The following is a 15,839-nucleotide window of genomic DNA, read 5'->3' on the forward strand; positions in this document are numbered from 1 at the left end:
CCTGCTAATAGGTCAAACTTAAACTTTAATTTTTTCAATTAGATCTGACATATTTAAGCAAAGCCCGACTCATTCTCATCCCTAATTGAAAATATTGATCTATGTCTATTTTTGAGTATGTATTTAAATAATTTGAGTTTATAGTAACCAAACACGATTTACCTCATGTTGGTCAATAATACATAGTGAAAGACCAAATAATCAATCAATAGTAATTAGTTAAAGGGAAATATTAACAAATATTTTTAGAGCACTCTTTAAAAATTTTAAAATAGTAATATTTTATGAAAATATGCGCATTCAATGCATTGGAAATTGAAAGTTTAATTTTTTAAATAAATACATTTAAAAAACTTATTTCTTTAAAATCCTTAAAGAATATCCTCCCAAGAGCACTCGTTAACAAAAACCCTCGATTAAAATAGTTGTAACATAACCGTGATTTTAATGCTTTTGTTATGGGATGGACCAAGAAAAAGCAAAAAGTTCAGCAAGAAAAAGACATGGCCCCACTCATTAACTATTTTGGTTGCACTTTTTATCAACTTTACTTACATAATGTGACATGTCACATTACCAACACATACACATCAAACAACAAACTCCATAATTTGCATTATTCTTCTCATCTCACACCTACACCAACCCTCCCATATCTAATCTATAATCTAACTATTTTCTATCCAATCCATCTCAACATAAACACACAGAAGAGAGATAAACAAAGAAGAACAATAGGGTCAGTGTTTCTTCTCTAGGGTTCTTATTTATACTTTCAGTTTCTGTAGTAATAAAAAAATATATAATTTATAAAGTTTCTTAAAAAAGTAATAACACCCTTTTCCTCCTTATAGATCTTGTACTCTCTTTCATTTTTCGTACAAATACACACGTGTTCTTATTTATTTATGTTTTAAATATTTGTTTTGAAGTTTATGTGTTTTTTTTTTTTTTTTTGACATGAAGATTCTTATGGGAGTTTGCTTGAGATAAGGAAAAGTTGAAATTTTCCATAAAGGGTAATTGTTCTATTAACCTTTCTGACTTTTTTTGGTCTGTTGAGAACTGATCTGTTATTTTTGCTTTGTCTGATGATAGATGTTGTAATGAAATTGTGGTTGTATTTTTTATTTGGTGGACTTTTTTCTACTATAATGATGGAAATGCATTTTTATTTGAGGAAAAAAGTCTCTGGTTTATTTTCCTGAAAATGATTAATTAGTTTTATGAAATTAATTTTATTTTCAAAATATAAATTCATGTTTTCCTTTGGGAGTTCTTACATGAATACTATCAGGTCTTAATTAGTCATGTTTGGATTGATCGTGAGTTTGACAAAATTACAGCGATGTTATTGTTTTGTTGAAGCTTAAATTGTACCAAATCACGGTGGAATAAAGTGATTTTGGTAAAGTCATCGTCAATCCAAACATATACTAATTTATCATATTTTCTTTCTGGAGATGTCTCTTTAATGTTCTTGTTTGATATTGGTTGCTTGTTTCCATACTGAAGATCCCAATAACATAAATTACTAGTTTAGGCGACATAGCACCTATAGTTACTATGAAGCACCGACACAAACACGAGGGACATCATTGACTCCGGGTAATAATTTGAGAAAATGGAAGAGATTGAATGTAATGACATGCATATATCAGTTATTTCTGAGTATATATATTCATATCATGTTTGTTAACTTATTAATAGTATCCCTTGGCAGAAGTTGAATTTTCAGAACTAAATTATGCTGCCCTTTTTATCACATTGTTTCACAACTTTTAAAGTTCACCACATAGTTCAGCTTCAATATTTTATATTTTGGGATAAGAAGGATAATTTTTCGGTGTTGGTCATTACTAATTGTGGAATTGTTTTGTTTAAATTAAGGAGCAAGCACAGCGTGTGGTTTAAAGATGGGTTCTTTATGTGATTTTTGCGGAGACCAGAGGTCTTTGGTGTACTGCCGCTCTGATGCTGCTTCCTTATGTTTGTCGTGTGATCGAAATGTTCATTCTGCTAACGAACTTTCTAAGCGTCATTCAAGAACACTTGTATGCGAGAGGTGTAATTTACAACCTGCATATGTGAGGTGTGTTGAAGAGAAAGTTTCACTTTGTCAGAACTGTGATTGGTCAGCTCATGGTACCAATCCATCTTCTTCAACACACAAGAGGCAATCAATCAATTGCTTCTCTGGCTGTCCTTCAGCTTCCGAGCTTTCTTCAATATGGCCCTTTTTCTCAGACATCCCTTCTACGGGTGAAGCATGTGAACATAAACTCGGTTTGATGAGCATTAATGAGAACAGTGACAACAGTGCTAGGGTTCCTCCAGAAAGCAAGAATGTGTCTGGTTCAGCTCAAGTGGCCGACCTTCCAAGCAAAAACAAATCTGGCGTCGACACATCTTCAATACCCGAGTCAAGTGCCAAACCCCGTATTTTGGACCAGGCGCCCGGATCTTCCAATGAATTTATGCCTAAGGTATAGCTTCATGATTTTCTTTTAACTGCAATATGTTTGTCGCACAACGGCATTCAATGAAATTACAAAGTTTCTCTGAATGAATTGTTTGTGGAAATTTGTTTGACGGTTTGTTTTTTTCCCTCTAAGTTATTGATAATATCAAAACTATTAATTAGATGTGATGGACAATCTAACAACTGAACAATAATTAAATTGCAGGCTTGCAAGGAATTAGTTATTTTTTATGTGTTAGTTGTTTAATGGTTACAATATACATATCTAAGTAGTTTCTTGTCAAATGATTCTTTTTGCGGTATGCCTTAGTTTTGCCCCTTTATCGTTTTGTGTCTGTATTTTGTTCACAGAATTCTCAGCACTCCTGATTTATCAGTAGCTTGAACTTCAAAGCAGGAACAGGTGAGCTTGCATGCTAGTAACTTAGTACCTTCAGTCCATGTGATTATGAGAGTAGCCAATTCGATTCAAAAAGTATGGTCTGATTGTGCTGAAAATAATTTAAATGCTCCAGTATGTAATTTATATGAATTTCGTTAGGCTGAATTAGTTACTGTAATTATGGTCTTGTTCAGTTCTGCATTTCAACGTTCTAAGAGGATCTCTCTTTCGCGGGTGACGGTAATTATGTCATCTCAAATTGTAGTCTTTGGGTTTTGTTGATAGGTGAAATGAAATGTTAAGTGGTCGCAAAATATATGCAATTTTTTCCGTCACCTACGTACATGTATAATTGTTCTTGGGTTTGGTATCTATGTTTTCTCTCTTTCTCTATGCAGCTTGATGACAGTAGATGGCATAATGATATGTTTGCAAAGAAACCATAGCCTTGCGGCTTACATGCATTGACGGTCACTTGTTAATGACGACGACATTTTATATGATTTTTCTCTCTTTTGTCTTGTTTAGTGAAATGAGTTACACAAGTTTTACCTTTCTTATTTAACCTGTCATGTTGAATCTGCAGTTACTATGTCCCAGTAGAAAGGCTCCAGCACTATGTGAAGATGATAAGTTGCTTGATGATTTCAACATAGATGAGATGGATTTTGAACTTGAGAACTATTCGGAACTTTTTGATTTTGCTCTCAACCACTCTGAAGAGTTTTTTGAAAATGGTGGTATCAATAGCTTATTTGAGAGAAAAGACATGTCTGCTAGTGCTGGTGATTCAAATTGTCAAGGTGCTTTTGCTGCTGAGGTACTCAAATCTCATCGTCCTTTGTTAGCTATAACTTTGGCTTTTCTATTATCGAAGATTTACCGTTACATGTCACATAACTGAGTAAAGTGTCCTCAGTGTTGTCCAATATTGGTGCAATAGTGATATAGTGTAGCAAAATTTGAACAAATTGCCACTGGTTCATAGTGTTGTCCAATACCAGTGCAATAGTGTAGCGAAATTTGAACCAATTGCTATTGTTCTGCTATACGCTATACGCTATTTGGTATTAAGTGTTGTCAAATAGTGGATATAGCACTTAGCGTAGTGGAATTTGAACAAACTGCTATTTCAACAATCTGTGATTGACAACACTGTGTATCCCATTACCTATAGAGATGTGCACCTGTGCATTGCAGAGAGATCAAGTTCTATGCGACTGATTTTCTAGTCTGTTCATCGTCTGTGTATACTAATTCTTGTTATCTCCCAATCTCTGGTGATAGTGAGTATATTAACTTAAGTTATCGTTGTATTTCAATTCCTTAAGTCCTTTATATTCGTTTGAAGGTTTACTTGTTATGTTCACTCACATAAACTGCATGCATTTAAGCGAGTACGAGTATCACTTTCAAGTGATTTCATGTTTACAATGTGAAAGTCATATTTGACAGAGAGAACATTTAGTTTCCTTTGGGATCCTAGTTTAAAGGTTTTGTATTTCTTGCATTTTATACTTATTATCGTACCTAAACTTCTGTTTTTAGGGGTCATCAGCAAGGTTTGTTAGTGCTATCCAACCAGAATGCAGCAATGCTGCATCTGCAGATTCAATATTAAGTACTAAAACTGAACCGGTTATTTATTTTACGGAAAGACAATCAAACCTTTCATTTTCTGGCGTTAACAAAGATGCTAGTGCTGGTGACTATCAAGAGTGTGGTACTTCTTCAATGCTTCTCACAGGGGAGCCTCCCTGGTGTCCTCCTTGCCCCGAGAATTCTATTCAATCTGCTAATCGCAGCAATGCTGTCATGCGTTATAAGGAAAAGAAAAAGAATCGAAAGTAAGTTCACTGTATTGATACTATTTACATATCCAACGGCGTTGATATAATTTTACCTGTGGTTGACGTAAAAGTAACGATAGCTGTCATCTGCTCATGTTTTTGTTGTGGTCTCAGCATGTGGTTATTATTAATTTTAGTAGTTGTCGTCGTTAATTTGTTTCACCTTTTCTCATTGTTTTACCTTTTTGCATTTAAAATTGGTACAAGTAATCTTTTTCTTTAGAAGTGTGCACATTCCAAATGAGACACGTAATACGCGACAGAAAAAGTAGCAAATAGTATGTTAGATTTACTTATAATCTCAAAGCTTGGTTGCTACTTGCTATATAGTTGATTTATCAGTTATGATGAATGCCGTTTTAGGTTTGATAAGAAAGTAAGATATGCTTCTCGGAAGGCAAGGGCTGATGTCAGAAAACGTGTGAAAGGCCGGTTCGTCAAAGCTGGGGAAACATACGACTATGACCCTTTGAGTCAAACTAGAAGCTGCTGAGTGCACACTTTTTAACCATGTCCTATGAAAGGAAAGAAACACTCAGCAAAAAGAGTAGTATATTCTTCTAAAGAATGGATGAAATTTGATGCAAATACAAACCGTCTGATTTAACGCAGGAGCCTATAATATCTTCAAGAAGGTTGTAACAAAGTCATATTTCAATGAAATGGCAGTATAAGCTTGGAAGGGAACGCGCGTCCTTCACCGCGAAGGATATCCAAATTGTGATGTCAACTAAACATGTCACAAGGTGCCCCATCAAGCAACGTGCCTTGAATTTTGATTCCCTTTATGAGGCAGATCATGGTTCTTGATTTTATTCTAATGCACAATTCTTTGTTAGTCCTTTGGTCACGATATTGTTCACGGTTTGCATTATTCATGTTAATTTCACACTAATTTAAGCCTATGTATGTAGAACTGCTAGAGATGGCATGATAAGTGTTACTGTTGTAGAAAATAATGTTTTGTTTTGCATACATGTAGATGGAGTTGTAATTGCTAAATAGTCACTTAAATGAAAATTGTACATTTGAAGGTTATGTAAAGAATAGGATGTCATTTATCATGATGATAGGTTGAACATGTATTGGTAGAAGTTTTGTTGGTATTGTTTGGGTCAATGTTTGTATTCTTCAATTGTAAACCCTCTTTAAAAGAACTGCAACTATTTGTCAGAAATTATGTGTATGTTAAAGTATGGATTCTTGTGTTTTTTACTTCATTCAGTGTTTACTTCTTTTGACGTTTAGTTCTTTTTTTAACTAGTAAAGTTATGTTTGTACTTTTTCAAATATAAAGTTATCTTAATGCAATGCAAAAGGTTCACAAACTTAACATCATTGTAGTTCCTTCGATTTAGAAGAGATGTCGAACTTTTGACGAAAAATGAACGTACGTATTGGTGTCTCCCAAAACACTTGAGTATTTTAAGATGTGGTGTTGGTTTCCCCAAAAGGACATCAGCGCAGTATCCAATGCAATTCTACCTTGATTTTAAGAAGCAGGCAATAAGAACTTATATGTTAAAGCAATGAGAAATGATATTTGAACAACAATTTTTTGACAACGTTTGTGACAACTTTCTCTCTCTCATACTCACATTTTGTTTTTATTTTCTCTCTCTATTGCTTTGATTTTTGTGCCAATACTCATATTTCTTTGTATATTTAGGTTGTCCCACAAGTTGTCAACAAAAATGGTTGTTCAAATAACACTCCTCTAAAGCAATATGAGCTTCTATGTTAAAACTGTCTTTTGTCGTGATTTTGGAAAAAAATGTGGATTACAATCGCATATTTAAACAGAGGTTTAGTGCAAATGTCTAAGTTATAATATAAAAAGATATCAATATTTTTTATTTTTTATATTTTAACCTTTTACATAGGCTATTTTGAATACTTTAGAATACGAAGAAATAATAAATTACTTTAATCATAATAAAGGAATTTTTTCTCAAATAATTCCTTTTTTCGATGTTAACCCCTTAATCCATGGTCTGATAATCCGAAGTTCGACCAAGAGGTAAGTAAAATTTGACAAAATTATTCCATCCAAAAATAAAACTCGGATCTTTTGATGGAGCTCATTAACTACTTAAGCTCAATCGTTTGATTTATATTTCAAACATTTCTTGTAAATATAATAACATCGTATACAATTTTACTTTAAAAATAAGAGATTGTGTACCATTTTTTTTTTTTTGAGGGAAATGTGTACCAATTTATATTTTCAATAAATTCGTATTCGTATACATGACAAGTGAAAACATGTAAAAGTGGTTTAGTACTATTAATCTAGTTGCCGAGGTTCAAAACTTGGACGCGGTCTTTTGATTGCGACTATTGAATAAACCGATATATAGCACTTATATTAAGTTACACCAATGCAATCATCACTGAATCAATCAATCAATATGGCTATGAATCCTAATCAACAACATATTTCAACTGAAGATTTAAACCGCTATAGACATTTTCTCAGTCAACTTGACTCCCAAGTTAACAAGGTCAATTTAATTTCTTGTTCATTTATTTTTCTCTTTTCATCATTCTTTATCGTCGTCACCAATTCATCAATATTGCACAAAATGTGCTCTGGATCATATTGCTCAATTATTTGTTCAATTTTTTGATTCTAAATGTTTTTATTGTTAATGTTTCTTGTCTCAGTACAAACCCTAGGGTTTCGGCATTTGTTCCAAAATTAAACAACTCATATTTTCATTTCGATTTCGTCAAGTTAAAATTAGGTTATTTGATCTCCATCCAACACGTTGGATCAAAGCAAACTGCTATCAAGAAACAAATGTTTAACCGACGTCGAAACAAATCATTGCGAATATGAAGCCTGGGGACTGGCTTCATATTCTCAGTTGTCAATCTGATAGGATTTCCGCCAGGTTTTTGATGCCATCGCGCTCCCTTGCGACACAAGTCAGTCTACATTTCAGCCCACTCACTTCTGTGGGCATTTTTATGGCCATCCTTCTTCTCTAGACACCACATTCAAATTGGTGCTCTCAGACCAAGCATTGTGTTGATCCTCTCTCATGACTGTAATCAATCTTTTTTCCACTGACAAACGTAACAAACCAACATTCTTGATTATATAAATTTGCAAATAATTTCATTGCTATAGACAGATTGCTCTACTTGATCATGTTGTTGAACCAAGTAATTAACCGACATTGAAACAAACCAAACCATTGAACCATGTCAGTAAGTTTTTCTCTTTCCCTGTATGAAGTTGAATGACAGTGTAAAAATTGAGTTCTAATTTCTTAACTCAGTCCATCAATAATTTTTTCTGATAGTAATTATGATTCAAAAACTCTTGGGGGTGTTAAGTTTTAATTATAAGTTTTGCCCTCTTTTTAAGCAATTATTTGTAGTTTTCTTTTGATCAATTTATTTATAGATTTTAGGTTAAATTGGTATTGCAAATGTGCAAGTATGGTAATTTTGTTATCTTTTTGGGATTTTATTTTTATCATATTGCAATCTTGTTATCCAATCTAGCATTTCTGATCCAAAGGGGAATGAATCAACATCCTTTTTTTCTTTCTTACAATATCTCATTTGCTTTTTCACCAATTGCATTCTAATTTCTATAACACAGTTAGTGTACACTTCGTCAGAATAAATTTGCTGCTATGCATTGCTGTGATTGTCGTGTGTGTAAGTTTGAATTTTGAACAATGTGTCGTGTATTGAATGCAGCTTGGGAAGCAAGTAAATGATGTTGAGCAGTTTTACCAATCCACTGATGTTCAACAGAATGATTGCAAATACAAAGGCAGGGAGAAGCCTCCTACCGGATCTAAGAAGGCGTTGAAACGTGCTTCAGAAGATATGCAAGCGGAGATGAGGCACAATTTTAACAAAATATTCAATGAGGCAAGTGCAAGTACTTCTGCAATAACTACTACTACTATTATTATTATTGCTGCTGTTGTTATTATTATTATTTCAGATTAAGATTGATTCATGTGTCTCCACAGGCATGAATTGGGTACACTCTCACTTTGATCAAAATGATCTAACCTATGTCTCTTCCTTCTATTTGAATTCTTGAATTGGACTTGGTTAGGATTATAGAACAAAAGGAAATTAGAGTAGTTAAATTAGTCAAGAGTTGTTATAGAAGTTAGTTAGCTAGCTAGCTAGTTGAGGTTGTTATAACACAAATGGCAGAGAGCATGATTGGAATATGGTAATTGTGAATAGAGTATTCTCTATTGTGAAGGGGAAACGGTTGGAGGAGAGATTCTCTTTTCGTCTATCATATTTCTTAAATAAAGTGTTCTTTCTATTCCATTCAATTCTTGGATTCCTAACAGACTCAAACTTTTATGTTTAAACGGTACTGATTACTTTTGACATTTTCAATATCTCAGAATTGAAAGGAAAAAACCTTACTTCAATAAATGACATTTGAAACTTGTATGATGTATTGTAAGAACTATGACCAGCTTTCAGTGGTAGACAGCATTTTGTGGTTTATCATGTCACAAGGGTTATATATGAGCAAGTTAGTTTAAGGTGTAAATGTATCAGGAGTTTTTTAGAGTATCTTTTTTTTTTCGTTGATCACCTAATTGTCCACTGCATACAAAATCTTCAGTAGTGAAGCTGCTTGCCATGACCAATTATATATTACTTCAGCCTCTATCATTCAGCTATATTTATCCGGTGTTGTTAAATAGTAGCTATAGTGGAGTGGAATTTGAACATATCACCATCGTTTTGTGATATGCTATTTAGTACAAAATATGTCAAATAACAGTTATAGTAGTATAGCACTTTTATGTAGCGGAATTTGAACAAACCATTATTTTCCAGGATCCGCGATTGACAACGCTGATTTACCATTATATGTACATAAATAAATAAATTATTGCAAGAAGATATATTGATTTTATGGATAAGATTATTATCTTCTACAATGCTACTTTCATTAAAAATAATAAAGCAGGGATTTGTTAACTTTTCACTTGCAATGATTAACCTTCTCTTTTCAATTGAATCTTGTGAAGTATTTCACCTAGTTTCTTTAAAATCTCAATAGCGATGCCTTTTCTTTTTCTCAGATAGCTAAGGATAAATGGGCGTGGCCATTTTTGGATCCTGTAGATGTTGAAGGTCTTGGGCTGTATGACTATTATCAGGTAATTTTCTTTTCATTCCATTTTTAAGCTTTTCCATTGACTTGGACTATAGACATCTTGATTACATTACATAAATGACATTTGAAACTTGAACATCTTTTGAGAAATGGTTTAGATATTTTCTTGATCAGTCTTATACCAAAAACAATTCATTTGTTTTTCTTTTCCTAGATCATTGAGAAGCCTATGGATTTTAGTACTATAAAAATAAGAATGGAGGCTAAAGATGGCTCTGGTTATAAGAACGTGAGGGAGATATATGCTGATGTAAGGCTGATTTTTAAGAATGCAATGAAGTACAATGATGAAAAGAATGATGTCCATGTGATGGCTAAGACCTTGCTGGAAAAATTTGAGAAGTAATGGCTGCATTTTTTGCCTAAAGTTGCTAAGGCGGTAATTTGTTTTTTTTTCCAAATACTTTCCTTTGTTTTTGATGAATGAAACTTGCTTATGTACAATTCTAGAGGTTGCACTTATAGAAATAACAGTGGTTTCAGCCATCCTATGCAATATTTTTCTGTAACTATATTAACTTGCTTTATTTGATTATTTCAGGAGAGTGACCTATCAAAGGAAGAAGCACATGAGGAATTGAATAAAAGGCTTGCTCAAGAAGCAACTTATGCCAATATGACTAGGGAATTAAGCACTGAGGTTGGTTCATTATTTTTTTTCAGAGCTGTGTTTAAAATCTAATGATGTATGTTACTTGGAAGAAGTATTTCAGACGGTTAATTTGTGCATTTAACTTTTGTTGTTCCAGCTGTCTAAGGTTGATATGGCTTTGAGAAGTCTCAAAACAACAGCGATTTCACAGTGCAGGTCTGTAAAGAGTCACTCGATGAATGATAGTTTAGTGCTACATATTATCTGTTAGTTTAGTGCTTAGTCCCGCAATGAATGATTCTTGAACCCCCTTATGATAGGAGATTTGTGGATTTAGATTTCATGCATCCACACAGTCACGCTGTCATCGATTTGAATTGTCTAGCTAAGATCAGGCGGTCCTCATTTCAACTCTATATTTTAGTCTTGGATTACAGAGTTGAAACTATGATTGATCTGACGGTCCTGGTTGCATGACTGCTTCAAATAGGTGATTCTCTTGTTGCAAGAAATCAGGATGAGTTTTATAGCACCTAGTCTCCCATTAGTTTGTTCCTCTAAAGACAACTGAGAATTCGTTATTGATTTCCTTTTGGTGATGTTATGAAATTATGTTGCTTATTATGCATTGTTCGGTGGTTGACAATACTTCAGGAAACTGTCACATCCGGAGAAATTAATACTTGCGAATGCCTTCACCAAATTGTCTCCTGATAACATCGTCAAGGCATTGGAGATAGTTAAAGAGAGCAATCCAAATTTCAAAGATCGTATTGATATGGTGACCCTTGACCTTGATTCTCAGGTTTGTCATATTATATATTGATACTGAATTACTGATGTTGTTTGCTTTCATTAATTTTTTAATTTTGTTTGTCTTATCTTATCTATAAAAGTTTTGATTTTGTTTAGCAAGTGTTATTTAGCTACTTACTAATTTCATTAGCATATTATACTACAGAGCGACTACACATTGTTTAGATTGCATATGTTTGTTAAAAACACACTAGAAGTTCAAGAAGGAACAAGCGTTATTAATCATGAAGACAACATCGAGGAAATGAAAAACAATGCCAAAAAGAGGAGAATTGTGTGATTCTCTTGCCGAAGACATGTAATAAGGACAAAAAATTACATACTTTGTGATTCAGCTGTGCGAGAAATAAGGTAGTGTTTTAGTTTTGGTCGAGGTTGATGCTCAAAAACTTTATAGGTTGGACATGCCGGTAGGTCTTTTGAAACCTTTCATTGTAAGCTCAACGAGGCATGAAGACAACATTAACCTTTTCTTGTTTGACAATATTTTTTGAACATATTGAACATATTTGTAGAGAAATTTATGCCACTTGATGAGGGAAAATAAATATTGAAATAGTTGATGCATTCTTAGAAATTCATTAACTTTTAGAAATTGTCACCGGTTTTAAACAACAATTTCATTCTTCAGCACGCATACATTCTATTTTCCATGTCCCTCAATTGAAGAAGGCAGTAGAAAACCATCCTGTCTGCCACACAAGAATTACTTGTGGATTTCAAGCTGATGGATTATTGGGCCAAATAAACAAAGAAGAACTAATACCATGAGACAAACATTCCTTGACCAAATGAAATACCATTTGAACTTTCACATGTACAAGTTTTGAAGAAATTGTCACTACAATATACTAAATGCAAGACCTATGAATCAAAATTGCAACCAAAACTGATGATAACAAAACCAACAGTAGTTCAAATTAGTCTCATTTGTAGTTAACTTTGATTTTGATCTAATAATACACTCGATTAATGCATAAATTTTATCACCTATTAATGGTGCATGATTTCTACAAATAACTTTGCCAACGGATATCAATATTATTCCTTTTATTATTATTATTATTATTATTTTTTTATATAATTTTTCCTTTCTTTTATTTAAAGAAAAGATGCTTATAGCATTTCATTAATAATATTATTCCTTTTTTTTTTATAATTTTTCTTTTTCTATCATAAAAGGTTAAATAGTCGAAATTTATTAAATTAAACAAAAGGAAGTCTTATGATTGATAAGTTTTTTTTATGTGATCTTTTTACAAAGTGTGTTAAAGTGACAAACACAATACTTTAACTCCTTAAAAAAAAAAACACAATACTTTAATGTAGTTAAGAGAGATTCAATAATTATTCTAATTTTATGATGGTTTTTTTTTTATTTTTTTTATTTTACAATTTCATAAGGGCTAAAAGTTATTTTGTTGGTGTAAGGAGAAGACCAACTCTATAAATTATAAAATGATAAAATCATTTGTTACATTCAAAGAGGGGATGCATGACTATAATTATCAAATTTGTTAATGTTTTGATTATTTTTCTTTCTCTTTTTCATGTTGCAAAGAATGACGACAATAAATTACTTTTATCTTTTATTGAAGAAGGTAAGCTACTTTTATTATTTACAAATTTCCTTATTTCGTACGCAATATTTATTCCATGTTAGTTGATTTTTATTTTTTATTTTTTTACATTAGGTTTTTTATGTTTTAAGGATTCTGATTGTCCATACAATATGTGTCCGTCTCCTTTAAAAGAAATGTGTTATTTCATCAAGTGTGTATGTGGTGTGTACGGGCCTATAAGAGAAAGAAGGTTGTACCAAAGCCATAATCCAATGATCCAATGAATTGGAAGTAAGCTTGAAACTTGGAAGGGAATGCGTCCTTCACCGTGAAGGATATCCAAATTGTGATGTCAGCTGAACATGTAACAGAGTGCCCCTTCAAGCATTGTGCTTTGAATTTTGATTCCTTTTATGTGGCAAATCATGGTTCTTGATTTTAGTCTAATGCACAATTCATTGTTAGTCCTTTGGCCACGATATTGTTCACGGTTTGTATGTTAATTTCACACTAATTGAAGCCAATGTATGTAGAACCGCCAGAGATGGCATGATAATTGTTGTAACGTCCACTTTCGTTTAATCGTTTATTTAATTGAGTTTAGGTGATTATATTATAATTATATAATATATGCATGATTTTGATATGTTTTGATGATTTATGATGATTTGATCGATGACGTGATGAATTATGAGTTTTGGAAGATTTGATAAGGATATGAGAATTATTTTATTGTTAAATAAAATAAAGATTTGAAAATAATATAAAATATTTAGTTAAGGGCTGTTTTGATATTCTAGATAGTTTTGGGGGAGAAAGTGAGATAAGATAAGTAATTAAGAAGAGATATAAATAGGGAAGACCTAATTTTTAGAAAAACATTGTTGTACGTACGTTTTTGGAGAAAAAGCCAAGAGAAGAGAAACCAAGAGAGAGGGCTGCGATTTCTTCATACAAGGTAAGGGTGAGACTAATAATTCAATCAAGTTGATTGTTGTAATTCTGATGATTAATTGACAAAGTTAGGATTGATTTAGAAAAATTTTGGAATTAGGTCAAAACCCTAAAAATTGATGATCAAACGGTAAAACTTGATTAGATTGATGTAGAAACCGTCCTATAATCTTAGAACATGTTTAGGATGGATTATGGAATCAATATTAGGCTTTGAACCATGTTATTTGATGGATTTTCGAGAAAACCCGTATTCTGCCCGAGCTTCTGTTCATCGCTCGCCTTGGCGAGGGATGATTCTCGCCTCGCGAGTGATGAACTTCATCGCTCGCCTCGCGAGCCCTTTCCTTTCGCCTCGCGAGCGTTTCTGGCATCGCTCGCCACGGCGAACAACCCTTCCTCGCCTCGCGAGCTTAGGCAGAGAGCATGTCATATTTTGTGTTTCGACCTTTTTAGTTGGACCTTGGATGCCTTAGAGTGCCTGAACATACCTAGTTTTGATTAGGAATGAATGTAGGATCAGATTGAACCCATAACAACACTAGTTTGGAAGATGAGTGGTACTCGCCATGGCGAGTAAGAACTCTCGCCTCGCGAGCACAACTAGAATTTAGATGCTTGAGTGTTTGTGCGATCTGTGTCGCACGTGTTGATCAAGAGTGAACCCCTAATTGGTAATGAAACCTAATGATGACGTTTAATGCAATCTGTAAAGCCTTTAAGACATGTTGTCGTTAATTAAGCATGATTAATGTATTGTACAATCATGTAAGATATGAAAGTTAATTATGATGCAAATGATTGGTTGTTGATATAATGATATCATCTTGTTATGTGACTTGTTTATGCTGCTTCCGTTATTTAACTAAGTGCATATGGTATATGATGAAGTTTAGCTCCAAATTATTGGATGCATGTTGATATGTTGAATTACGGTGTTTTGTTGTTAAGAGTCCATGCATAGCATATCATTGAGCTTAGTCCTCACCACGTTTATTAGGAGCTTTGTCCTCCGCACGTTTTATAGGAGCTTTGTCCTCCGCACGATTAAAGTATATTAATACTTATGATGACGATTGGTACCACATGCATATAAGGAGTCTAAGAGCATTGTCACATTGTCATGATTAAGATGCCTTGTTGATAATGATTGAATATGTGATTACGTGATAAGTGTTTATCAATTATGTTATGTTGTTCATGATAATTGGATATATGATTACGCAATAACTGTTTAGCAATTATGCAATGTTGTTAAAGAAATGATTATGATGTTAATTTATGATTCGCAGTTACATTGATTAATGTTATTTTGTTATGAAATCTCACCCCTTCTGCTTGAAAATGTTGCTCTTCGTATGGGTAACTTGCAGGTGATCGTGCTTAGTGTGCAGTTGCCGTCGTGAGTGGCCTTGCCTTCTCTGTGTGGTCTAGGTCGCTCTGATACGTAACGGGATGGGGTTATATGCTATAACATGCTTCATTCTTTTACGTGAACTGCTATGATAATTTCTGTTTTGATTAACTCTTTTGAGATACTTTATTGGGGCCTGCGTGCCAAACTGATTTATGGTTAATGAACTAATATTCCGCTGCTATGTTAAGATATTATGTGAAAGTTAAATTATTATTTAACTGTTTTTTTGGATTACGTTTCTATGTGATATCCCGTTTATGGTTTTTACTCTGATAAATGTTTAAGAAATTTGTATATTGGGAAAACGGGGTGTTACAATTGGTATCAGAGCAGGTCGGTCCGTCCGGTCAATTAGAGAGTCGTGTCGAGTCTTAGTAATATTTATATTACTATCTTATGTTGTTGTTGCTACTTTTGTAGAATATCAGGAATGGCTGGAAGAAACGATGCTGCGTTAGCTGCTGCTTTACAAGCTGTTGCCTAAGCTGTGGGACAACAACCTAACGCAAATGCTGGTGCGAATGCTGAAGCTAGGATGTTGGAGACTTTCATGAAGAAGAACCCTCCAACTTTCAAAGGACGTTATGACCCTGATGGAGCCC

The 15,839-nt window shown here is 33.4% G+C and overlaps 2 protein-coding genes, 1 long non-coding RNA gene and 1 pseudogene across 4 annotated transcripts; all 4 read left to right on the top strand.

Moving 5' to 3' along the window:
* Positions 1–575: 575 nt before the first annotated feature.
* Positions 576–5,910, top strand: LOC11415514 (zinc finger protein CONSTANS-LIKE 9). 2 transcript variants are annotated; one of them, XM_003615507.4, is made up of 6 exons: positions 576–739; positions 967–1,019; positions 1,891–2,486; positions 3,451–3,684; positions 4,413–4,711; positions 5,078–5,910. In XM_003615507.4, exons 3-6 carry the CDS (start codon positions 1,917–1,919, stop codon positions 5,205–5,207), a joined length of 1,233 nt encoding a protein of 410 aa, XP_003615555.1. In that variant the 5' UTR covers positions 576–739; positions 967–1,019; positions 1,891–1,916; the 3' UTR covers positions 5,208–5,910. The 2 variants fall into 2 exon arrangements, with proteins under 2 accessions (XP_003615555.1, XP_024640281.1); XM_024784513.2 differs by lacking the exon at positions 967–1,019 and having other exon boundaries at positions 578–739.
* Positions 5,911–7,041: 1,131 nt separating this feature from the next.
* LOC112422142 (transcription factor GTE1) lies at positions 7,042–10,006 on the top strand. Its single transcript, XM_024784925.2, has 4 exons — positions 7,042–7,218; positions 8,432–8,608; positions 9,802–9,879; positions 9,995–10,006. Exons 1-4 carry the CDS (start codon positions 7,096–7,098, stop codon positions 10,004–10,006), a joined length of 390 nt encoding a protein of 129 aa, XP_024640693.1. The 5' UTR covers positions 7,042–7,095.
* On the top strand, positions 9,805–12,101 carry LOC11416516 (transcription factor GTE1-like; annotated as a pseudogene).
* Positions 12,102–12,791: 690 nt separating this feature from the next.
* LOC11410600 (uncharacterized) lies at positions 12,792–13,488 on the top strand. The gene is made up of 2 exons (XR_003012285.2): positions 12,792–12,905; positions 13,016–13,488. It is a non-coding gene; the product is annotated as an uncharacterized lncRNA (long non-coding RNA).
* The last annotated feature ends 2,351 nt before the right edge of the window (positions 13,489–15,839 follow it).

This window comes from Medicago truncatula, chromosome 5, assembly GCF_003473485.1.
Source record: "Medicago truncatula cultivar Jemalong A17 chromosome 5, MtrunA17r5.0-ANR, whole genome shotgun sequence".
Taxonomy (NCBI): Eukaryota; Viridiplantae; Streptophyta; class Magnoliopsida; order Fabales; family Fabaceae; genus Medicago; species Medicago truncatula.

Excerpts from the sequence above, each read along its gene's own strand:
- LOC11415514 (XM_003615507.4), top strand. The coding sequence starts at position 1,917 with ATGGGTTCTTTATGTGATTTTTGCGGAGACCAGAGGTCTTTGGTGTAC. Across the intron at positions 2,487-3,450 it reads CCAATGAATTTATGCCTAAG|TTACTATGTCCCAGTAGAAA; the intron begins GTATAGCTTCAT and ends TTGAATCTGCAG. Across the intron at positions 3,685-4,412 it reads AAGGTGCTTTTGCTGCTGAG|GGGTCATCAGCAAGGTTTGT; the intron begins GTACTCAAATCT and ends TTCTGTTTTTAG.
- LOC112422142 (XM_024784925.2), top strand. The coding sequence starts at position 7,096 with ATGCAATCATCACTGAATCAATCAATCAATATGGCTATGAATCCTAAT. Across the intron at positions 7,219-8,431 it reads TTGACTCCCAAGTTAACAAG|CTTGGGAAGCAAGTAAATGA; the intron begins GTCAATTTAATT and ends TATTGAATGCAG. Across the intron at positions 8,609-9,801 it reads TTAACAAAATATTCAATGAG|ATAGCTAAGGATAAATGGGC; the intron begins GCAAGTGCAAGT and ends TCTTTTTCTCAG.